Source organism: Lycorma delicatula, chromosome 1 (assembly GCF_047948215.1).
Source record: "Lycorma delicatula isolate Av1 chromosome 1, ASM4794821v1, whole genome shotgun sequence".
Lineage (NCBI taxonomy): Eukaryota > Metazoa > Arthropoda > Insecta > Hemiptera > Fulgoridae > Lycorma > Lycorma delicatula.
The window spans coordinates 102025696-102052095 of NC_134455.1; the positions used below are offsets into that span (position 1 = coordinate 102025696).

The 26400-nt window shown below is 28.4% G+C and overlaps 1 protein-coding gene across 2 annotated transcripts in view; it reads right to left on the reverse strand.

The window, feature by feature from the left end:
• Positions 1 to 10499: 10499 nt before the first annotated feature.
• The window catches only part of LOC142320499 (uncharacterized), a 73791-nt gene continuing 57890 nt past the window's right edge, over positions 10500 to 26400 (reverse strand). For both annotated transcript variants that reach the window (XM_075358367.1, XM_075358362.1), the window contains 4 exons: positions 18206 to 18347; positions 14929 to 15112; positions 13484 to 13577; positions 10500 to 10643 (listed from right to left, as the gene is read on the reverse strand). In XM_075358367.1, the coding sequence (XP_075214482.1) occupies positions 10589 to 10643; positions 13484 to 13577; positions 14929 to 15112; positions 18206 to 18347 (475 nt within the window). In that variant the 3' untranslated portion in view covers positions 10500 to 10588. The remainder of the gene's footprint in view (positions 10644 to 13483; positions 13578 to 14928; positions 15113 to 18205; positions 18348 to 26400) is intronic.

The following is a 26400-nucleotide window of genomic DNA, read 5'->3' on the forward strand; positions in this document are numbered from 1 at the left end:
AAAACCATTTACGGAAAGGAAAACCATATTGTTGTAATAATTTAAAAATATCAATTTTTAACTGAATAAATTCATCAAAGTTGTCTGAACAGATTATGAGATCATCATCATAAAAATCATTTCTAATGGACTTACATGCAAGTGGAAATTCATTTTCATTTGCAATTTGAATTAAACACATATTTGTTGTCAAATATGGTGCACAAGCGGTCCCATGTGTTACCATATGTAATGCTAGTGTTTTATCTCCTGATTTAGAGAATCATGCCAGAGTATACATTGAAAATTGGAATCACTAGATTTAACTAATATCTGACAATACATCTTAGCTATGTCAGAAGTAATGACATAATTATGAATTCTGAATCTAAGCAATATGGAAATTCTATATGGACATGTGGAAATATGGATCAATCTTGTTGAACTACAGGTCCAACTAAAGAGTATTGTTGAGGGATAAACCATTAGTGGTTTTTGTTGAACCGTCTAAGACAACTCGAATTTTAGTAGTTAAAACTTGATGGTGAGGTAAATAACACATATTTGATTTGCTAATTAACAAATCATCAGGGTTGAGTAGTGTGACATATGACCTAAATCTAAATATTCCTGTATGAAAGCATAACAGTCCTTTTGGTTGAATTGTTGCTTAGCTTTCTTTCCAAAGATAAAAATGTATTTTTAGCGTTGATAAAGGAATCATCTAGTTGAATGTTATTATCTTTGCATGGTAATGACACGACAAATTTGCCCTGATTGTTTCAACTAGTATTGTTCTGAAAATGTTTTTCACATGTTGAGGTTTCATTTCCTGAAGCATCAGTATTAATTTCTTCGACTTTTCAAAATTGTTCCAAGTATGTTTTGATAGATTTTTATTAAAGTTCTGTACAAGAAGATGCAACATTATTGCTGCCTTTAATGTTATTAGGAAGGCAACCATTAATTATAAATCCTAATTTAATTTCCAGTAAAATAGGACATCTGAAACTACGAATGAATTTCCCAGGAAGGATAAGGCTAAACAGTAGAATTGAGCCCCAATGAGCAAGTCAATATTGTTTGCTTTATTGAATTATGGATCTGCTAAAAATGCTTATGAGGAGGATTAAGATTAGAAGTGTTAAATGTAATTGATTGAAGGCAATTGGATATATCAGGTAAAACAACACATTTCACCTTGAATGAAAAGTTCTTATATATAGTGTAAGTGGTTACATTGTATTTGGATTGAGATGAGTTATGCCTGAAATGGACAGATCATTTTTATTAAGTTTAAGACCTAATTTTCAAGCAAATTTGCACGTGCAAAAATTTGGCTACCAGAATCTAATAAGATTTTACATGAATGACAGTTACCCATGTATGGCATTAGTATTATTAAATAAAGTTGTTGACAGAATTTATGAACAATAAGTTATACTTTCAGGCTTATTGCCATCTACCTTAGAATGATTAATTTTGTCCATATGAACGAGTGTATTGTATTTCTTTCCACAAATCTTACACAGACCTTTTGTATAACATTGATTAACAGAATGGCCATTACGTAAACAATTATTTACCAAAAAGGTTTTATGATAATCAATGGACAAATTGATTACAGTGAAATATGTAATGATTTAAATTACAAAATGAACATTGATTAAAACTGGATTTTGTATAATAACTAATGTCTTTTGTCTTTTATTTAAATTAAAACGTTTGATTAAAGATTGAATTATATTCTTATGATTTTGTTCCTTGTTTTTGTTCTGTATTCAATTGGGTGTTTGATGTGAATGGATTAATATTTTCTAAAAGTTGTCATCTAGAATTTATAAATTCTATAAAATCTTTAATTTGACAACCTTTCCTTCCATAATTAACACACACGACAAATTCATGTGTGTTAATAGGATGTTGCATTTCTTCAAGCAAATTCACATATGAATTTCATTAATAAATTTATAGATTCTTTTTTTGCGCTCAGCATTCTGACATGCAATTTTATATTTGTTGTCAAATCATGTTTTCAACAATTCTAATGCTACAGTATAATTTTCATTTGTCAAGTGGTAAGTTTTTACATCCATCAAAGAAGAATGTACGTAGTAAAATTTTTGAACATTAGTCAAGTCATCTCTTTTATGAACTACATCAATATATATTAAAATAGTGCTGCCACTAACATTAATTCCAAAAATAGTTACATTAATTGGTTATAATTGTGTTTGATACAATTGAACTAACTTCTTGTTAGATTTTTTTTACTATTACCTATAAAATTTTGTAATTTGGATTCTACTACACAAATCGTCATCGTATTCCAATTTAAGTTCTGATTTAATTGTGTTATATGTTTTTCAAATTAAGAAGATTTTTTAAATTAATTCGTTAAGGTGGCAATATCATCTTGTGTAGGATCATAATTGTGAATAAATGTTCCAATCCTAGTTATTGAGGCCTTTACTAAATGTCTAATTCTTTGCTCTATTTCCTAAATAGTATTAATGCAAATTATTGATAATCTAAATTAAATGTGAAATAATTAAATATTACAATAATGATGAAACAATGTAAATTAAATGTAATCATAAATAAAAGATATTACAATAAATAATGTTGTAGATATATTGTTGCAATCCCTGGTTGTATGAAATCTGTTGTATATGAAGATTCTTGAAAAGTTGTAGATTATATCAGTGATGCTGGAAGACAAAAGTTGGTGATTCTTGAATGATCTTTTTTGAAACTCTCTACAGTTCTGGTAGATTAAAAAATTTAAAATTCTTGAAAATTAATAATTTACATATATCCATGGTCGGAGGACCAAAAAATGATGTATGTTGAAAACTGGTACTGATTCTTTTAATAATTTAAGTCTTGATTTCTTGTTATTATCAATATTTTATTGTGATTGAAATATTCAGTCAAGTGAATAAACTATGATTTTTACTTTAAAATAAATACTGGTCAAGTAAAGTAAACCCTTGAGACTAACTGAATAACCTTTTACTAATACTTATAGAAGTAAACACTTGTAACATTTGTAGTTGTCCAAGTATTTGCGAGTAGTTTTCCCATTTTGCTTTTACTTATCCAGTATTCTCTTTACTTATCAAGTAAACACTTATATTCATATCCTGTACATCATCATGTTCAGACACTTTTGTCAATATATCAAATGTTTCTCATGTTTTAATCAATCCAGCACTGTTTGCATGCCAGTCTTTTAGCAAACATCATCATGTCTAGTGAAGAGACTAATTTCGAAGTACAAGAACCAGTAGAGCCATCTCCATCAGAAAGTAGCAGAATGTATTTGGTAAATATTCTTAAAGACAACACCATTGTTTTAGACCGGTCTATGAGTTCTAAAAGAATTGCTGCCAAAGAAAAAGCATAGAACACTATTCAGAAGGAATATCAGAAAAGTGCGGGGAAGTCAATTACAGTAGAAAAACTAAAAAAAACTTTTAAATAACATGAAAACAGACCTTAAAAAGAAAACTGACAAAAATAAAAGTGGGAATAGAGCAGTGAAATGACTAAAATGGGAAACAAACCTCCTTGAGTTACTTGAAATTCAAAAAAATCCTGTATTGCATCAGATACCGGGAACAACCAATGTAGGAATTGAAAATAAGATTCAAGAAGATACCCCAATTCAGCCTACTAACAAAATCGCTAACAAGTCATCAGACGAAAATCAGGACAGCTTGAAAAGCATAAAAAAGAGAGACAACATTGGGACACTGATGAAATAGCCGATCTATCAACCACTGATCTTCAACGACTCGTTCTCAATGAGCAGCTGAAACTTGCAAGAATGCAGATGAAGAGAGAGGAAATAAAAATTAAGACAGAGGAGACAAAACTGGAAGAAGAGAAAATTAAATTACGTCAGCTGCAATCATCTTCAACAGAACGGTGCGAAGTTAATCAAGAGAACAGAGATTTTGATCTCAGCCAATACATATTGTTGAAGTAATCCTTATTTTGTATTTCTGTAAAAAAAATTATGTATTTAATTTTGTATATGTAAGCCTTAATAAAATAAAATAAAAACCTATCACTTCCAAAAAAAAAATATTAAAAATCCATTTATACTTGCGGGGGCCGTGTGCATGTGTGTTAACACATGCTCATTCATTCACATGCGCACATGCAGGCACACACACCAGTATAAAATATAAATATCCAGTATAAATGATTAATTTTGTTTTTTCTCATACTGATTTTTCTTTATTTTTCTCCTGTTATTTATACTTATTAAATTTTTTTATATACAAAATGAGATTAAGGAAAAGGGTAACAAATTTATAATAATAAATTTTATTAAGTTTAATAATAAATTATAAAAATAAAAAAATGGTAAAATGATAAGGAGTTTATTCCAAATCAATTTTCCAACAACAAAGCCATGATTTCATTTCTTTTTGAGGACGAATTCCATCCTCAAGTTCTTCTGGTTCTTCATTTTCATCCTCTTCCCTTTCATAATTAATATTTTCTTCAAACCCACAATATTCGTCATTTAAATGTTTCTCAATATTGTGTAAAACAGAACAAGCCCGAATACTTTCAGAATTTTTCCCAATTTTACATGAACAAGATTCGCCAATATTGGGAACCGTATCTTAAGTTGACCAAAAATGCGTTCAATAACAACTCTTTCTTTGGAATGTTGTTTATTGAACACTTCTTCCTGCCTGTTTCCTGCTGGTTTAAAAGGTGTTATTAACCACGGGGCAATTCCGTACCCACTGTCTCCCAAAAGGCATAACATACCATTAAATTTAGTATGGTTTGGCAAACACTATTCCATTTCCAAATGCGATTGTCATGGGTGCTACCCGGCCAAGAAGCATCAACGCTAGTGATTTTTTCAGTGGATACTTCTTACGGTTTATCTAACAGTCTCCATAGCGTGCTGGTTTATTTATTTCTAAGTGCGTCCAATCCACAGCACCTATTACGCTCGGCATTTTAAAGCAAGAACTCCACTTCCTCTTGGCTTCATTTAACTCATGAGCATTCTGTGGAAAGTGAATCCACTCAGATGCCTTTTCATTTATTTTATTCAGAACGTAATCGAAAGTTTTGCATACTGTAGAACTGTGAATCCTGAAGTCTTCACTGACAGTTTTGAAATCCAGGGTCTGATAAGTACCGCAAAAATACTTCCATCTTCTGTTGCGATGACAGAGCACCTCCTCGCTTTTCATTACTTTCTTCCAAAAAAGCGTTCGTCAAAAATTGAACTGATTCTTTTGTAAAATGAATTAGTTCTTCATATCTTTTTGGACTCAATGCTCACCTTTCTTTGTTAAGTTTTTGGTTGAGGAATGTTGACAAAGGCAGCCATACCAAGTATAAAAAATTAAATGAAAGTTTGATAAGGTTACTAAACAGCTACCTTAAAATTCTACCAGTAAATACTTGAATACTCTTCCGAACTCAGGATTTTATTCACTTGTTTTAAGTAGAGTCTGACCGGAATCAGTAACTGCGTGTAGTTATAAGTAAACGCTTGATAAGTAAAGGTTATTCACTTCCCTGTTTTACAAGTAAAGAGAATAGTTGTCAAGTATTTGGTTTACCGTTGTTTATTCGCAGAACTGCAAGTAAACACTTGTATAATTGCAAGTAAAAGTAAATACTGGTTTTTATTCACTTCACCCATTATTTATATATATATATATATATATATATATATATATATATAAAACATTAATTGTTCGAATATGATTGAAATATAACATTAAACTGTTTCATTGTAATTGTAAATATTTCTGTAAGTGAAATGACTGAATTGTAGAACTGGAACTGAACTGGCGTAGAACTGGACACTAATGTAGTGAAGAGCTTGCTTATATAATGTTAGTGGAGCTGCTGATTCGTCAGGAGCCAAGTGGATCTGAAAGGAGCTGAGTGAAGTGTAAAGAGCCGCTAAATCTCAGGACCCAAGTGAAGTGTAAAGAACCGAGTGAAGTGTAAAGAACCGAGTGAAGTGTAAAGAACCGAGTGAAGTGTAAAGAACCGAGTGAATCCAATCGGAGCCGCAGATCTTTAAATTTAAAAGTAATATTAAATAAAAACTAAAGTTCCAACATTTAAACAGTGTAACAAGTCATTTAAATAACCCTGAGTCTTAACACAACAAACATGTCTTTAAAGAGGTGAAATCGACCATCAGTTATTATGTTAATTCTCTTCAGTAGAGATGGAAAAAGTGAGTTTTTATATATAATGTATAAAAATCTGCTTTCATATAAAAAGCAAAAAGCAGTGTGCATCCATAATAAAATTTTCAACAAAGTTTTAAATTTTATATAAAAGGTTTACACATATCATATACTTTGAAAAAAATATTGATTTAAAAAAAAAACAAAGTTTTTGCATAATTTAAATAAAAATGCAATCTATAATAATAATCTAAATTCATCTTTTCACTTGAGAAGCTGTAGTTCTTAAAAATTATATTCAAACAATAATTGATTTTCTGAGGGCAAAAGTGAGCGGGATTTTATAGCAGTACAGGTTGAAGATGGGAGCATCTATGATAATAGTTTATGTTTCTATAGCTTTTGTTAATTATTTCCAACCTGCATATAAGGAATATTACTTGTAGCCAATAGTGTCTGACTGATAGTGGAATACTTAAGATTTCAGTCAAACCATATTTCTCCCTCAGTGTTGAAGCAGTAATGAATGCTAACCAAAATACAGCTCCTAAGCATTCATTTGGACTGAATCATATGTCCCAGGATCTGCCCTCATATATAATCCTTGTAGAGATATTCTTGATGCACTGTTCATCTGTTTATTTAAGTTCTTTGTAATTTAATAATTTCCAAAGTTATTGAAACTGATGGAATTTCCTGAAAAGGTAGATATAAGATATTTCTCATAAACCAAAAATGCTCTTATTCACTCTGGCTAAAATGTTTGAGCAGTAGTACACAAAAATTTTACCAAACCAACAGATTCCTCTCTGGTAGATCTGTGACTAATCTATTGCAATTTACAGTGTTTGAATGATAGCTTCTGATGTATTATGCATGGTGATGTTCTACTCTGAGCTTTTGCTAAAGCTTCTGACACTATTAGCCACTCTGCTTCACAAAGCAGAATGCTTTCCATTTGTAATTGATAAAATGTACAAAATGTGTGTCTTACTAGGGATTCCAGTCTCATTAAGTCGATGAACAATCAAGGATGTACCACCACAGATTCAAACCTGAAACAGTTTTTATCATTTTTGTTAATGATGTAACTGGGAATCAACACTTTTGGTTTTGCTCTTTGCTAATGAATTAAAGATCAACAGTGAAATAGATGATGTAAGTCTGTAACATGAGATCACTGAATTAGTTTAGCAGTCCAAAGAAAACAAATCTTTCAAAATGTTTTGTGACTACACATACAAAGAGCCAGCCAAATCAGAAAAAATCATCTTTTGAATTTACCGATTAACATTATCATGAAACTTAACACAACCTAAGCATTGATTGTGATATTGTTTTAATGTTTTTTTTTGTTTTTTTGTTTTATTACTTTCTTAAACCTTGTGTTTTGCATTAACTTTATGAAATCTATATTTTTATTCATTATTTTTATACACAAAACTCTTGGGCATTATGGCCCAGCCTTATATAGCAATAATGTTTGTTCTGTTCTGCTTGGGAACAATTTCGACCAGAAACTGCTATAGGAATGCCAGTTTTCACTATAACTGGCAGTAATATTACAGTAAAGATGAATGACAAATTACACAGGATTTCTTGTTCTGTGAAATCATATTGATAATGTTTGCTCTGTTCTGCTTGGGAACAATTTCGACCAGAAACTGCTATAGGAATGCCAGTTTTCACTATAACTGGCAGTAATATTACAGTAAAGATGAATGACAAATTACACAGGATTTCTTGTTCTGTGAAATCATATTTTAATAAAATGAAAAACCCAAAAAATTAAGTGCAGTTAAAGAATTCACAATAAAATTAAATTTGGATAGTTTTCGGTTTTAAATTTTTTGAGAATGTCAGTAAGTGATTTTGAAATCCTATTAAACTGCACTTATGAACACTTATTGACAAGTATGAGAAAATAATACCTGTTAGCACCAATATTGGCTGTAATTCTCAGTTTTTTTGGCTACTAGTGATATGAAGTAGTCTTTCTTAATGAATCTGTTCATTAATACTTCCCATTCAATAAATCTGAGGGTAATTGAACTAAAAATAAATTTTTTTTCATTCGACCACTCACTCACTGTATTTAACATTTAAATTTAAATAAAAAGAAAAAAGGGAACACAATTTAAATATTAAACTAGAGAAAAGAAAATTATGGAGCACTCGCAAAAGTCAAATCAAAGTTCTCAAAAAGTGAGTGCAAGCAACACTTCTGTGGAAGAAGGTGTGTCCTTGACAATGTAATAGAAGAAAAAGGTACATATGGGCTGGGCCACAGTGCAGGTGGGCATCACAAGCAATATACCAGAATTTTACTTAGTAATGTCAGCAACATTTGCTATACAGCAATATTGATGTATAAGGAAAATTTGTTACAGATTATTTGTGAACTAATCAGTTTTGTTAAAATGTAATAAACTTATTTTTACTAGAAATAGTAATTTCCACAATTGAAATTGCAGAAATATTAGTAATTTTTAATTTGAAAATATTAGCTGCAGGCTGTTCTTGGCAAAAAACAGCTTAACATTTCATGTCACTTAAATAATAAATTGATAATTCAATATCAACATTATTTATTTATTTCATAATCAGTTCAGATTTAAAGTATAGTAATAAAAAGGCTATTTTGCCAATTTGTTCGGCAAGTAACAAAATATGAAAAATTCTTTCTATTCTCATTATTGTAAGGAAAGGAAATTAAATTTCTTCCATCCAAGGTAAATCAATACACGCTGAAAGCTGTAGGGATTTAAAGCCATATACAAAGCTTTAATTGTAATTGAAAATAAATTAAGATGAATTCCTATCTGGAAAATAGAAAAGATGTAGGTTTTTACTCTATGACTTCCTAAAATGAGTATCAAACCTTCAGAAACAAAAAACATAGATAATTATGTTCAAAAACAATAGATTTATGTCACTATATAAATTATTTTTTTAGAAGAAATCTATAACAAATGCAGCAACTTCATTGCCTTACGATACAAAACGAATGTTATTCTCCTAAATAATACTTTATTGCAGATGGCTAGGGATAAAATATACAAGTGAAAATCAGATCAAAAAATGTTTCCTCAATCCACTCTATAAATTATAAATAATAATATTAAATTTCTTTCTTAGTGGTAATTCTTCATGAATGCACGATGTGTACCCTTAATCAAAACAATGATTTTAAGAAGGCATTGCAATACTGAATCAAGTGACTTTAAACAAATGTGTATTCAAGTAATTTTAAAATCCCAAATTAAATTATGAACCATAATTGATTATTATAATAGCTAATTTTTATTGATGTTATTTTCATTTTATTTTTAACAACGTATTATTTTGTAGTTATTTCTTTATTTGTAACATACGTATTTTTATTGTAATACCAGTACCAACAAAAATCTTTGTACTTTTGTTTTCCTCAGATTGCATAAAAATCTTCATATGGTGATTCAGTTCTTGTGTTTATATTTTGTTCTGTTTTTTCTTTCATGTTTTAATCTAACAGAATAAAGGTACAGTAACCAAAAGAATAATATCCAAATTTATAATTTTCAATAAGTGTCATTTTCTGTAAACTCTGCAACTAGTACAATCAAGCATTACAAATAGTTTTGCTACAAAGTAGCAGACTGCAAATAGACTGTAGCACTACAAGTAGTGCTTACAAAGAGAAATTGATTTTCTGTAAATTTACAGTAGCTTTGCATGTATCAATGGTTACAATTAATAAGGAAATTTATTAATTTTTTTTTTTCATGGTAGAGGATAACAGATGTGATAATTGTTTAGCTCGAATATGTTTTACAAAAGAAGATGGAAGACTGCTGTTAAGACCACTTACCTGGAGGCAGAGTCAGCACCCTGTTACAGTTTTACTGCATCATAACAGCACTGTTTTTAAGGTTCTTTACCCCCTCATGTATGCATATGTAAACATCCAACAGATATGTAATTGATATGAATGATATGTAATGCAAGATTTAGTTCATAACATTCATTCAATTTTTCTAATGTTCCACTTTCAATAAATTAAAATACTAAAAAAAGTAATAATATAGTAAAGTTAACATTTTAATTTAAAAAAAATAATTAAATGTATATTAATTAAAAAATCAATATACATACATTATGAAAAACATATGTAATTAGCATAAAAAATATAGTTAACTTGTTTTGCAGTGTACCATGATAACACTAAAATATATTCATAATCAAAAACCAAGGAAATTATAAATATGGGTGAAACATTTAATAAGATAAGCATCATATTAAGTAAGAATATACAAAAAAATTACAAACACATTTTACAGGACTGCACAGAACAATAACTTAATAATTGCAAAAAACAATTAAATGACCCAAATAATAATTTAATCATTATAAATACAGTAAAAAAATGTAATCAACAATTAACCATTATTCTTTGTGTACATCATATGTCCACAACCACAGGTGTCCAAGAATCTGGAAAAAATACAATAATTTTTTGATATTAAAATTTTAGATTAAGAGTATAACAAAAAACTTGTTAAGATTAACTTGTTAGAACTTTCTAAGACTAAATCCATAGGTCTTTATTTTGTTGTAGCTATGGCTAGCTAGTTTAGTTTTGTCAAATTCTGAGAGGTAAAATCTGATTTCTTTTTTCTTTTATTTTGGGTTTATAACTGGGCAGTTCAATATCCTTTGTGCATAATGAATTCTAGGTTATGGTTCAATTACAATTCACAAATTTAATAAAAATTTTCAGAAATAGTGTAATGGAAAATAACAGAATAAACTGAAATTTTATAAGTATGTTGTAATTTACAGAGTAATTTCTCCTCAAAATTTAATCTGTAAAAAATATATATTTAATTTTATCTGACATAATAACAAAATATTTAATGTATCAGTAAGGAAGTTTTAAAATTGACTATTAAACACTGACATTGGCTGATTAATACATTATGTGGTTATAATATATTACATATAATGGCTAAGTTTTAATTCCTGTCTTTCTTGATGTTAAAGGGATTGCCATTATTTTGTCATAGTATTGTTTACTATCTGTTAGGTACATAGGCTGCACTCAGAAAATTGTTCTATTTAGTGGATAGAATTGTTCTACTTATTTTCTGCCAAGGCAAATTTTTGTGCTAATAGCTTATACAAAGATCCCAAATCGTGTCAAAAAAAGCATCCCCTTGACTGACATGTAATGCTTTTTGTATTGAACAGTTCTCTTTTTTCAAATAGCTTGCAAGAGCATTTATAAGGACTGAAATCCACATAATTATTCCATGCATTTCCTAAAACATTTGCCTTGACTTTCCCAGGATTGGACAATCTGGAGTAAATGAATTAATACAATTTTCTTGTGGACCTTACTCAGATATTAAACTGAGAAATTTAAAAGATATGGATATAATTTAAAAGACATATTGCTTTCTTCAAGAGTTGTATGAGCATTATTCTCTTTAATCCTTATATAGTAAATGTGGAACCAAATTTGTAACATGAGGTGACGACTGTAGATTCCAATTATGATTCTATATTTTTTAGCTATTTTTTGTATCACAATTATGTATTAACAGTAAAAATAATAAAAAGTCTCAAATATTTATTTGTATAAACAATTTATAGAAGCTATTTATTTTTAATTAGTTTTCTTATTGTTTCTTGTGAAACAATAAACATCTATGCATATTTAAAAACGAATGAATGATACTTAAAAAAATTGAAACAAAGGAATTAAAACAAAGAACTTAAGACAAGTATTGCATGAAAATATATAATAAAAAAACAAAGTCTTACTGATTATAAATGTTGCATGGAAATAAATTTGCCAACTCTGATTTTTCTGATAGTTATATTCGATATGTACCAATCAAGTTTCATAAACATTATCCTGGGGTTTTAGCATGTGTAGTATGATGTTTTTACTTCAAAATCCTTAATCCTTGGACATATGGTTCAGTAGCTTTTTTTTATTAGGAACTGGATTACAATAACTTTATAATTAAATGACATATCAGTCTGAACATGACCATTGTATCAGTCAAAAACACACATTCTTTGAAAAACTAAACAAGATTAAGAAACAACCTCAGAATAGTCCAGCCAAATTACCCCAAAAAAAATTCCCACTATATAAAATGCTGAAGATTTTACTTTCTTCCAAATGGCTGAATAAGGGTTAATTACATGTACAAGATCTGTTACGTGAAAAGATATCCCATTTCATTCATCAAACAGAAGCATGTCAAATGTACGACCCATAAAACTATTATGGACAGCCCACCAGAGAATAGTGTGTAGATATATTCTGGATTTTTTATTGTTAACATTTTATAAGAAATTTGGATGCGTTTTTATAAGTCTTAATTCTTATTCATTATAATGTTTTTTGATTAATATTCTATTAAGTAAAAAACGGGCAACTGAAAAAGAACATTACATTTTCTGAGAAAGATGGAATTACACAAGTTTTGTTGTGAAAGGAAAACCATTTCATGTCTGATTTGTTTTATTTCTATTGCAGTTTATAAAGGTATATTTAGACATTATGACACAGTATATAAAGAAAGCTCTGACGAATATGTTGGAAAACTTTGTAAAGATAAATTGTCAGAATTAAAATCGGTACATCAAAAACTGTAAAGAATTTTTACCATACCAATTGAAAACAATATAGATGTACAATGGAGTAAAAATAATGTAACAATTTATAATTAAATTTTTCCAATGTTTTTATTTCTATTTCAAGTCCAAATTCTATTCTAAATTAGTATTAATTTTTTAGCAATTTCCACAACTACATTTCTAAAAGTCGCAGGTGATAGCCATTAAGAAATGCAGTAATATAATAAATTATATTAAATAAACATAGATTTTAACAAAAAACAATATTCTGGATAAAAAGTATTAAAAATGAATAATATACTATTTTTACAAGGACAATAATTTTTGATAGATATCATTAGCCAGAAAATTCTAATGCTAGCGATTTTGTCAGATAAAACTAATTACATCATATCTGATAATTTCTTTTTCATTTTATCATGTTATCTTTGTACATTTATTAATGATAATAAAATAAAACATTATTTTTAAACATTTACTTCTAAGCAGGAATCAAACATTATTAGAGCAATCAGAAGTCTGATTTAGTCTAGTTCACACTGTTTTAAATTTATCACCTCATATCATGATCCCTTTGTCACTCACCTGCTATATTCCCAATCTAAAATAAAAAATTAGATTCCACAAATTTTTTGCGAATATCTTATAGAAACAATTTTATAATAAAAAAAAATCCTAACCTTTCCAGAGATTCTAGTCTTTTTACTTCTCGTTCAATGTGGCGAAGGTGATCCCATCGTAATTTTTTCAGTTGCTGCAAGTACACTGGTTCTTCTGTTAGCAAAAAATTTGCAAAAATAGTTATTTTTAATATAACAGACATGAGTTAAAATTATTTCAAAATTCATTATCATTAATTTTCAGTAAGAGATAAATTTCAATTACAAGTAAATGTTGAATTCTATAAAAATTTAGTAAAAAAATTGATTCTACAAATTTATTAGATATTATTTGTCTTGTGAGTATTAAGACAAGATTAAAGTAGAGTTAATATTTTACTTATCAGTATAAAATAATAAAAGTGGCTTTAATAAATATTACTTCTGCAGTTCTCTTTTAAATCTTTACTTTTACATGTGCTAAATTAGGAACTTAATGACAATTTTGGTACAGAATTAAGAAGAAAAAATTTGCAAAAAGCAAAGTTTTTATTTTTCATTTTTTAGTATTTAATTTTTTTTTGAGGTCTATTCTGCTTTTTTATGAGAGTATAAAAACAGCTATAAAAAAAATAGTCTGAATCAAAAAATGCTGATCTCATAATAAATAAGTTGAAAAATCTGCAATCTTTAAAATAAGAAATATGTGCAAATATACTATCTATGTTTTACCACCAAGTGTAAGCTAAGGCTCTCTGGAATGCAGGATATATATTTTTTCTTTACCCTAACTTTTCCAACCAATTTGTTTGAATTTTCACATGAAAACAAACTCACAGTTGGACAGAAACACAAAATTTCTTCTTCAATAAGAATGACATCAAGATATAAATTATTACATCTAATAATAGTACGCAATGATGACGTGCCAAAAAAAAATTAATAATACATTGAATTTAAAAAAAATCTTCCTTCACCAGAGAAACTTATATAACAAAAAAAAAATTAACTGCAAGGCTTAAATATGCATTAAAATATGAATGAGTAATTTACATGCAGCTCTAAGAATTTTTTTATGGTTATTAAATACTAAATATAGTAATCAACATCTCATTTGTATATGACATTTTCGGTATGTAAATATAGCATTATTATAGCATTCTGAGTTCTGTGTCTGTGTTAAAAATTTTAACACAGACATCTTTTAAAAATTTTAAGCTAAGAGTTTACAGTAAATAATTTTTTTTTTAATTTCTGTTTTTACATTCTGATCCCTTAGATTAAACCACTTAAGGGAAGTTTTTATTTAATATCAAAATTTTCTTGGTAAGCATTGTACAGTGTAACTGAAACAACAGTTACATCAAAAGTAATCTGAGACACTGTATTACAGTTTGTGTTGCACAGTGATTATAGTTACAGATATATAGATACAGAAATTAAGTGAATGAATATGATTAAACAATTTTGAGTAATGAAATGCTGACTATTATTAGTGCTTATAATTATGTTTAACTGACACTGACCTAAGGCAACAAGGCATGGAGTTGGAATATCCTTATGAGATTGAACTAATGTATCTGTCAAACGTTGCGTAATCTCCAGGCACAATTTTGAATCTAACTGACATCCTGATTCATTCATAACTAAGTCAATTGCCTTATCTGTTTCTAATTCAACAACGTCATTCTTCCCTTGAATAATTGATCCCTGTAACAATATCAATTTATTTTTATTTGCAACATATAAAATACAGTATCTTTTGTAAATTAAGGCTACACTTAATAAATTTACATTTCAAGACACTTAAAATAATGATTTTGGTTTTTTCTTCATCTGAATTTATCCATGAAAAGTTATTTATAATATGAAGATTTTAAAAATTATGTGTCCAAGTAAAATGCTAAGTATTTTTTATGTAAGAAATGACAGAAGTTGTTTTTAACATGGTTTTTGGGAACATTATTCCATTACATTATTTTTATAATTTAAACGTAATTTTCCAATTTATTATTATGCATCATTTAATAAAATACGTAGCAGAAGCACCATTTTCACTGATATGCGAGACATAATTAATAAAATGAAATAATTCACACCACTAAGAAAAAAATGTTAAATAAATTAATAATTAATGTTTAATAAATTAATTATAAATTTATAAAACAGACTTTTTCAAAAAAATGTATAAAATTGCTCTAAATACTGACAGTAGAAATTAGATAACATAATTTAATAAATTCAATCTAATAGTTTATAGTAAAAATATGATGCAATAATAATATTATAAAATGAAGTAGAATACAGGGAAGAGCAAGTACTTTAAAAAAATCTTTAAAAGATAATACTTTTTAATATTTTTTAATTTAGTTGCTGAATTCTTTTTCAAAAGTAAAAAAAAAGAAAATATTCATTGACATTGATAAATAGATATTCACTGATAAAGATATTCAAGCTATTCATCGCAATTATTACAATTTTTTTAATCTCATTGTTGTTTTGTTGATAGGTTGTGAAAATTTGTAGTACCTGATGTGGTAGTTTTATTAGTGTGCGTTTCAAAACTGATCTTTTTACTTCAGAACTTTATTTCCGATCATTATTACATCAAATATAATAAAATAATAAATAAATTTCTTTATATAAACTAAATGCTTTTAAATAAAGTTAAATTATTGGAAAAAAGTCATAAGTTAAAACAATGCAATAAAAAGCAGATAAAATTGTTTAGGCTTTAAATCAATAAATTAATTTATTAAAGAAGGTTGATTTTACTAGTGAAGTCCTAATTTTATGCTTTTAATCCTTATATCCTTATGAAAATGTTCAAAATGCACAATCCCCCTAAAGGCACAAATTTCCTCATTAACATGTGTTTCTTAATTAAAAACTTTATTTGCCCTGACTGAGTTATCAAAATTAAATGAAATTCAAAACGTAGGGGGTACATACTAATTATATAATATCTTAATTTTTGTTGTTCATTTTTAAAAAATTCAAAAATGCTTTAAATAATACACTTTAAATAAGTACACTTTTGAATTTGTTGCAAGAATCTTGGAGGCAGGACAAAATTGAGCCTCAAATTGCAACATTCATCTTCATCTTGTACATTAAAAAAAAAAAAAATGTACAAATGGGCTGAGAACCTATTTCCAGTCTGTCTGGACATTCTATTGGATGGTCAATCCAATGGAGGGGCGTTCTACTGGATTGTCAGCCCACTGGACGGTTGTTTACTGGAATGACCCACAGATATGTCATCAGACCCCAAACTTGAGTCTTCTCTGCGAAATCCTCAAAAAATCTCTTTTATTCCTTAATTGAGGAACTTTCCAAGATTATTACTTGCTTGATGACACATTTGTGAGCTATTCTGAGCAGAACAGAAAATTGTCAGCCTTCCTTTGTTAGCCATCTTTGATAATATGTATGTGCACACAGAAACAACACTACAACCAGAAACAATCTAGCTCACCAGGTAACATACAAACTAATCTTCATGATGTACTTCAACTTTTAAAAAACAAAACTTTGTTCACTGAATGATCAGGTAATAGAGTATGGGCTAAAGGTACCCAAAATTAATGGTCTATATATTTAGAAAACCAAAAAATAGCTTAATCACTTCAACATAAGGTCAATTGACAGGAAATATCTCCAAGATTTGTTTTGTATACTCTCAAGGTCAGCGAAAGCCTACACATGCGCAGGCAAGCTGTCCTTTATTTATTTATCCTTTAACTTTACTTCCTAAATAACTTATAATTTATAATTTACTTTATAATTTATTTTTCATAACCCTCCTTTTTGTCATATTTCATTGTCTTTGTTTTATTTGATCCTTTTCTTAACAAATCCATGCCATTCAGAATTTCTGCCAAAAAAACAACATCAATGAATCCAATTAAAGTTATTCCAGTTAAAAATGTGTCTTTTCACTTCCCATACTGCTTCTAGTACAAGTTGATAAGGAATGAGGACAGACTACATTCTCCTCTCTCATTTCTGAATTCCAATGAAAAGGTTATTATTCCAATGAATAATTTTTTGGTTGAAAAGTGGACATATTTTCAGTTTAAGGTATACAACCATCTGAGGGGTTGTAAACAGTCTTTCATCATTTATTAACATAAAATTAACTTTCATCATCTTCTGGTGTTCAGCCTGGCAGCAAGTCCATTATGCCACTGTTCCATTTCTTTCCTAAGCCTTCTCCTTTGTCCCCTGGTAGTTTCCAGTCTTCACCTCTCTGTTAATTTCAGCTTTCTTCCTCCCTTCCTTCTCCTTCTACTAACCCTTCCAATGCTGTAGTCAGGATTCCATTTCTTCTAAACAAATTTACCTTTCTTTTTGTACTTTCCACATAAGTACTCTTTTTTCTTTAATTCATTTTTCATTACCTCTTCACTTCTCACTTTATTTGTCAAATCTTACTTAAGCCTCTTACTAAAGTCTCAATTCAGTCCCTTTTCCTCTTCCTCTCACAAATTGTTCACTTCCTACAAGAAACTTTCCTTGCAGAGCATTTGGCTAACCTCTTACTGAAGATATTGCAAAAATACTGTAATTTATTCCGATATTTTTCAATTTATATTTTATTTCATACATAAAAAGTTGATAATGGAAGGGTAACTAATTTGGCAGAATTTGAAAATAGAAGTTACAGTTTTCAATTTCAATTCACAAGGATTCAATTTCAATTCACAAGGATTCAATTCAAACACTTAATGTAGTTACAGTAAGATACATGAACAGTAAACTAACAAATAGACAAAAGCAAATAAATTTCTTTTATCTTACCTGGCTTACTTCTGCAGAAGGTTTTGATACATCATCCTTGTTTTCTTGAAGAGAATTATCAATAAGCGTTTCAATGTAAGATTTATAACAAGACTGGTCGCTGACAGCCTTTTCCAATTTCTCTTCCTCACAGGGGCTGCCACTAAATACAAAACAGAAAATATAATGTAGAAGTTTTCTTCTAATTATAATCTATAAATTTTGAATACTAAAAAATGTAGTCTGTAATGGCATTAGGGGATACAAATATTATGTACACCATTCTGGAACCAGTAGAAATTATGTTGGCGTTACTAAAATAAATGAATTGCTATGAATTATTTAAATGGTGATGGATGCTAATAATAAACTGCAGCTGCAATGTGTATAAAACAAGTCACTACAGTATTTCTAATGTGACATGTTAATTGACCTAAGGAAAACAACAAATTAGAATTTTGTTAAGAGATCGGCATTTGGTGTACTTCTGTTTAAACACACCAAATTTAGGATTCATTTTAAAATTTGAATAAATTATCTTTTGGTGTAATATCTAATTAAATTACGACAAATTCTTAGAATAACACTAGCTTAGTCAGCAAATGCCATTTTTTAAGAATTAGGATTATTCTTTATGAATTATGACAAAATATACCAAATAATTGGATAAAATCAATGGAAAAAGTAATTTTTTGCCTCTGAACTAGTCACAAAGTTGGTTAGCAACAGTTAAATAGTTTTTAAGAATACTAAAATTTTATTTGTTAACTAACAAGTGTAACAAAGCATGTTGATGAGGTTGATTATCTTCAAATCCTGTCTGACATAAAATAAAAATTGGCAAAAGTTGTGTCTGCAGCAAATTCTAATGTATTTGTCATGTCGAATATATTTCTAAGTGAACAGCATTCAGACTAAAAACATTAAAATTCACACTATTCTCCAGAGAGAAAATCTTTATGGAAAATGGATTTTCATTTTATGAATTAAATTACAAAGCAGGGATGAAAGACTGCAAATTACACAGGTTGATCCTCCATTTTGAGATTAAGAAAAGGACGTTTTAGTTTAAGGGATTCTATCAAACCCTAAACAACAACAAAAATAGAAAAAAAGTTTCTGCTATATACATTAAATACTTAATCATACATATTAAGTTATACTTAATCATACTTTTTTCACTAACAGATTAAAATTAAAACTTTATAAATTTATTACTAACTGAAATGAACCATCTAATAATAGAAAACTTACCAATTTAGAGATATCTTTCAGTTAAATAAGTCGTAAAAACCTATCAAACTAAATTTGTACAAAATTGAGAAAATTTTTATTATAAGAATATTTCTTTAAACAAATATTTCAAAAAGATGTGGCCCAACATTTCTATTTCTGTATGATGTCAAATTACCAAAATATTCCTGCCCACAAACTTTCCCATTGGAAAAGGTCATCAGAAAATTACTAAACATAAATACAACAGCACAAACCTCATAAACATGAACCAATGTAACTTATCTCTGAAATCAAACTATTATAAAAACTGTTCACATTAACTACAGGATAATGTGTGCTCACAGAACAAATTATTGGCACGATAAACATGGTTTGTAGTTGTATATACACAAAAATAACATCCAAAGTTAAAATAATAGTAAACTTTTTGGTATATTCCATTTCATACATATGTTTTCATATTGGCTTATTGTATGAAAGGGTTTGTGATGGACTAAAAATATTTCTGAAAAAATCATAGTTCTGGTTATTTTCACCTTGCATTATTTATTATTAATGTGATAGAAAAAATACTTGATTAAGTTTGATTAATCCTAATCAAGAAAAGTTGCTTCTGGCGGAGAAAGTTTTCCATTAATGAAGATTTATTTATTCTAACATGTGCTATTGTTCTTTGATGATAAACCATTAAAGCCTTGCAGTAGGTGAGCCTTACATTAAAGCCTTTTTAGAGGGCAATGACCATGAAGTTTTTGTAAAAGGTAAGCAAAAAAATACAGTATGCTCATGAAGATGCTCTGAAAAATAGATGTCTATCTGGGAAATGTAAAGTTAGCTGTCAATGTAGATCTGTGCTTGGTCAATTTAAGGAAGCATGATGCTCTTTTAAAAGAGTTAAAATGCTACAGTTTTATCACAAATTTAAGTTATTGGCCAATAACAGTTGCAAGCAGCAATCAAAAAGCTGTCTTTGGCAACAATATTTTCCTTTGTTGTGGGCAAGCAGATTTAACCCCTTGTTGGAATTCAACACCAGTGTACATGCCATAGGATTTTCATGCTAGGGCATCACAAAAATGGATGCACAGATAATGAGGATGATTACTAGCATTTAAGGCAATCACTTCAACAATGGATGGGAATCTTTTGAACTCAATCATGCACACTAGTTTGAAAGTTAACTAATGAAAAAAATTGAGCTTCTGGGTGTACTCCTTTACTGATAGCACTCACATTTTTTCAATACTTTGTCCTGAAGTGAGATTTATTATTTATTATCAGTGAATTATCAATGAATTTTCAATCTGGGAAATAATTTGAAATCATAAAATAGGTTCGAAAGCACAAGTTATTAACATTTATCCAGATCATGCACAGTTACAAACAAGTACATATCAAATATTTAAGATTCAGCTGATATTTCTTTTGTATCAACTTTCACTTTTTAATCACTAACTCACTTTCAGAAATTAGTTTTTTGAGTCATTATTTTCAATTAAATAATGGATTCATAATCCAAATCTTAAAATTTATTAAAGGCCTGGTCTCTATTATTGCTTACCTAGGTTTAATATATGATTTTCTATTTATCTTATTCTGTATAACATTCACAATACCAGTAAAGAACATGTTTCATATTATAAATAAAAGTCAACTGAATACTGTATTGAACTCATGTAAAACATTTACAGTTTTTTTTAAAGCTGAAGGTGCAGTTTATTTAAAGGCAACAAATAACTAAAAAGAGTGCAACTGAGATTCAAACCTTGAATTTTTAGAACAAATCAAAGTCTATACACACACACATAACACACACATACACCACATACACACACACAACATACACACATTATATATTTTTAAAAAACCAACCAATTTTTTAAGTAAAAGAATAATTTTTCATCAATACGATAGGATAACAAAAAAAAAATATTTTCATTAAAACAAAAAAGTAAAGAAAGAGACAGAGTTTGTGGTTGTGTTCTATTTATTTAGACAACTTTTTATTACAAATAAATAAACAATTTTCTATTGTTGCATAATAGGTAAGATTTATCTTCTAGGTGAATAGTGCAGGAAAACAATTGTAGCCACAACTTTAGATTGATTAGTTAAAAACACTAGTCACATTAATCCGTAAAACCTGTTCCAATATATAAATATGTAAAACACTGAAATTAGATACTTGTTTCACATTTCTTAATTGACATTCTTTCCTCTGTTTGCCTTATCTGTAGACTCTTCTCTTAGGTTGTCCCATTGAAAAATTTGTTTGAGAAACTATATTATGTCCAGGTAGTTTTTTTATGTTGGAATAACTTTTCCTGGAAAAATGGTAAGAATTAAAATTTGGAAATTGATAAACAAGGTGGAAGAAGATTAATTAAATGATCAGTGTGGATTCATTAAGGGGTAACACTATTATGTACTGACGAGTAAAAAGAAGTAACTGAAAAAGGCATTTATAGAGAACCAGAGAAGAGAGCAAACATTTAACTTTTACTTATTAAAATATTAATTGCATGAGTAGAACACTGGAAGGAAAAATTACTAAGGATTACCCCAGTTAAAATGCATTGCATATGATGCAAATTAATTTTGCATTTGTCATTAGTAGGACAGTTGACAAAGTTGTAGCTTGTCATCGAAAGGATACATAACAAAGAAACAGTAACATGTTAGGGTGGTTAATGGATTAATAAGATCTATCTGGATGTACAAATACATTAACAGATGTGAAGGAAATATATCAACAGAAGTTTAGTGGTATGATTGTTCACATAAATAATTTTATTAATAATAAAAGATTATGTTATATTGATGTAAAAATGTTGTTGTTTAGTTAAGGACTGGTATAGTCAACAATCAATTGCTCCCCTGGTATTAACTAGTGAAGGTGTAAAAGCAGATTGGGACATCCATCCCAAAAATATTGTTGATCATGCTCATAAACTACTGGGTCCATCCCTACTGGGACAGCTAAAAAATTATACCAGATTAAACAAGATAGAAGTAGCAACTTAAATTAAATCTGAATGGGAATTTTCTTTTCATTTCATCCTCTCCTACAATGTTATCAAGGAAATGCCTGTCGTAAGGTGGTATAAGAGCATATGGTTATATGGTTGGAAGATCATATATATATGGTGGTTAGATATTCCTAATGTTTATCAATAAAAAAAATGAAATATATAGTTAGAAAAATATGAGACCTACAAAGGATATAAATAAGGTGGAAAATCCATGTGACTAATAAACGATATGGTAATAATGAGATAAGAATGTTTTGTTATTGAGAGAAACAACTGCAAGAAATTTTTTAATCATTTTGTACTGATAAATGGGAGGGTAGTTTTATTATGAAAAAGTTTTATTATTTTGAAAATAAGTCAAAGATAAACATTAGTTTGTATTAAACATGTAAGTGTAGAAAGAAATGTAAACGAATAAGATTCTACAAGATTTTATATTAAAATGAAAATGTCTGTAGAGTATGATGGAAAAATGAAGTAAAATAAAGAAGGAATGAGTAGGAAGGTAAGTGTGATGATTGCAAAAAATTCTTTATTTAAGGCAATAAAAATTAAAATTGTTCCACTAGTGTATAAAGTCTACAAATCAGAAGGATTACTGCAGAGGTAATTTGAAAGTGTGCAAGAAAGAATGATCATGATTTCAAGAACAATAACAACTAAAACATTATTTGCATCTGTACATACTGCACTCAAAATGGGAAAGTTGCATAAAGTACTAATTCACATTTCAATCTCAATAGTCACAGGTTTAGCTCTCAGTTACTCTTTTTTACTTATCTGTTGTGCAAGTTTACATAAAAACTAAAAATAAATTAATAAAATAAAAGTAAGAGTAATATAAATATAATTAATTCTAAATAGTTAATCTTAATTATATATTTTTTTAATGATTTAAAATATTTTATCAAGGGTTTGGAAAGAAAGCTAACAACACATTTACTACAAAATAATTTACATCTCTTGTAAATTACAACAACAACATGCGGGGTCTTACTCTTTTCACTCAAAAAAGCTGTATTTTCAAATACAATCACTTATTATTTGATAATACACTATTTTAAAAAAAATTGATTTCAATAAGTTTTATTAGCAGATTGATTTCTACTCACATTTTTATGAACTTACTTAAAACTGAAAAACTATGAGCAAGTCAAATAAAAACATTTTTAATTTATTGATTATAGAATATATTTTTCTATGTAGACGATGGGCATGCATTACAAGTGTTGCAGTATTTCAAATGATCATAGATATCTCCAGAAAAATATCTAGGCAGAAAACACTGACTCATACAGCCTGATGATTCAGCTCTTATCTGTCCTGAAGAACTACTAGCCTTTCATGTTATCCAAAAATGTGAAAAATCACTAGTGATGAGAGCCACATTTATCAGTCCTATCATGGCAAGAACTAATGCAGTCTAGAGATGCATATATATACTCATTCACTTGCTGTAGCAACAGACATGTATGTATCATCTTACTCATTTATTACTGAAATTACTCATTTTATCACTGGATTTCTATCCTTTCAATTTTCAAAAAACAAACTATATAATTCTTTTTGGCTATTGAAGCCAAGCCATACTACATTTTAAGCACATAATCTATGTGTATGGAAACATACATTCTAGTGAAACTGAATTTATATTCTAACAGTTCATTGTATAAACAATATTTAAGGTAAAATTTTAATTGATTTATTAATATTGTTATATTATTAGAAATCATAAAACATTCACAGTACTTCTAGAACGAACGCTTGTCAAATTGAATAGATTCATGTACATTTAAGATTTTTTTGACATGCACAAAAACTAAATAATGAGTAAGGTTTGAAGGAGATTGGCCACTGATCAAATTTTTTTTAGAAAGAATTAAAATTTATTAACTTTGGTCCAATATGAATTCAAGCATTTTATGCAAGTATATAATATGCTTCATGTAGGATTATTGAATTTATGTAAATTGCACTGTATAATAAAACTGAGAAATTGTAAAAAGATTTTACTCTTTACTGAGTGAAGGCAAGAGTAAGCAAGTAAGTTTTCTGAAAGAAAGGGGTACATTAATTTCTTTCTTAATCTTCTAAATTGCCATGGAAAATCTTTTAAAAAAATTATTTTTGTTTTCTATTACGTAGAGTTATGTGATAAGCAAGTCTTTTAATTAAAAGGCTAAAATTAGTTTGTGGTATATTTAATTAAAAAATTGAGTAAATAAATTTGGTAACCTAAGTCGGCAAGGGCCAATTTTCTAGCACATGCAATTTTTTTTTAATGGGAGATTCAGATGAATAGAATCTTCTACTAAACGTAATATTCTTTACTCAATCTCTTTTTTAATAAAATTTTTTATTAGCTTATGTAAGTCTACTTACATGTTTATATACACTTTCTGGAATTACAACTTTAATTCCTTTTTTATTGGTCTGTTATACTGATCTTTTCCCAGTTAAATGTTATAATGATGTGATTAAAAAATCACAAAATAAAACTGGATTGCATATTTCATTGAATTCAGTTTTCCACTTCCTTTACAAATGTGTAAACGAACATGATAAACATTTATCAACTAAAATCATGCTTAGAAATATGGTATGGGACGTACCAAATATAAATAATTTTTATATGAAAGAAATAGTAACCACAGGTAAAGGTTGTCCTTTGATGGATCTAATCAATCGGCAAGGTGAAGGAACGTGGCAGTGAAAGTAATAAATAATGAGGTTTGGGATATAGACAAGTGACCAGTACAAAAAAGAAATGAAAACTACACTAATTTCAATAAACAAACATAGAACAGCAGGTTTCCAGTTCAGTAATACAACAGCGAAAAATTACAATTAAATTAATACCTTATACTTATTTTTCATTTTTAGAGATGTTTTTGTTAGTAAAATTGAGATATTTTTGTGAAAGATATTTGCAGGAAAATCACTTTCTAAAATTTAATTTCATCTTAAAAACATTTTAGGCTTGGAGGAATAGGTGTTGGATTATAAGGCAATTTGAAGATGTTAATGTATGTTTATTTTTGTTCTTTTCTATGAAGTTCTTTCTTTAACAAATAGTAGGTGGATGCATTCTTCTTAAATTGTCCTCATCATATCATTATTTATGCTGTGGAAAAGATAGCTTAATTGACAGGAAAATATTATGAATATTTGGGTCATCAAAGAAGATGAGCCACTGAAAGGCTACAATACTGAAAGATCTAAAGTAAACATAATTACCTTAGAAGTAACATTCAGAATTGCAAGTGTATCTAAAAACCTTCCTTCTGTGTGAAACCTTTGTCAACCATTTACTAAGATAATCAAAGAATGATTGATATTCTAATGTGGTTCACAATATCAGTAGCTTTGTGAGAAATATAGGAGCTCTGTATAAATATAAGAGTCTATGGAACATGATTCATAAAATGCCTCCAAAAATTAGATTTTCCACCAACTAGAATATGATTAGCATAAAATGAAAATTAAAAATGTTTAGTATATTTGGGAAAGTAGCTCACTGAATGAAAGAATTTTAGGAATGAAAAAATTTTACGTGTATAAAAAATGCCAAGTTTGACTGGGATGACTGTGAGAATGAAGATAGCAAATTTTCAATTTTGGGGATGTTTGAAAATATGAAGTGAATGTATAATATGAAGTGTATTGTATGGATACAGTTCATATTAACTTGTCAAAAAACATCAAGATGAACCATGCCGCACAACATTCCTGTTCAGTTAGCTAGTTACTTAGATGGGGCACAACATGTAAATTTGCAATTATATTGTTCTATTGCTCCCAGATAATACTGTAAAGAATAATCTTCCACTGGAACACTGTTTAAGCACAAAATGGTACTTTATTTCATGTACTGTGAGCCATTGTCATAAACCTACACTGTTTAAGTCAAATTATATAATTTATGTAATGCATAATTGTTGAATTTTT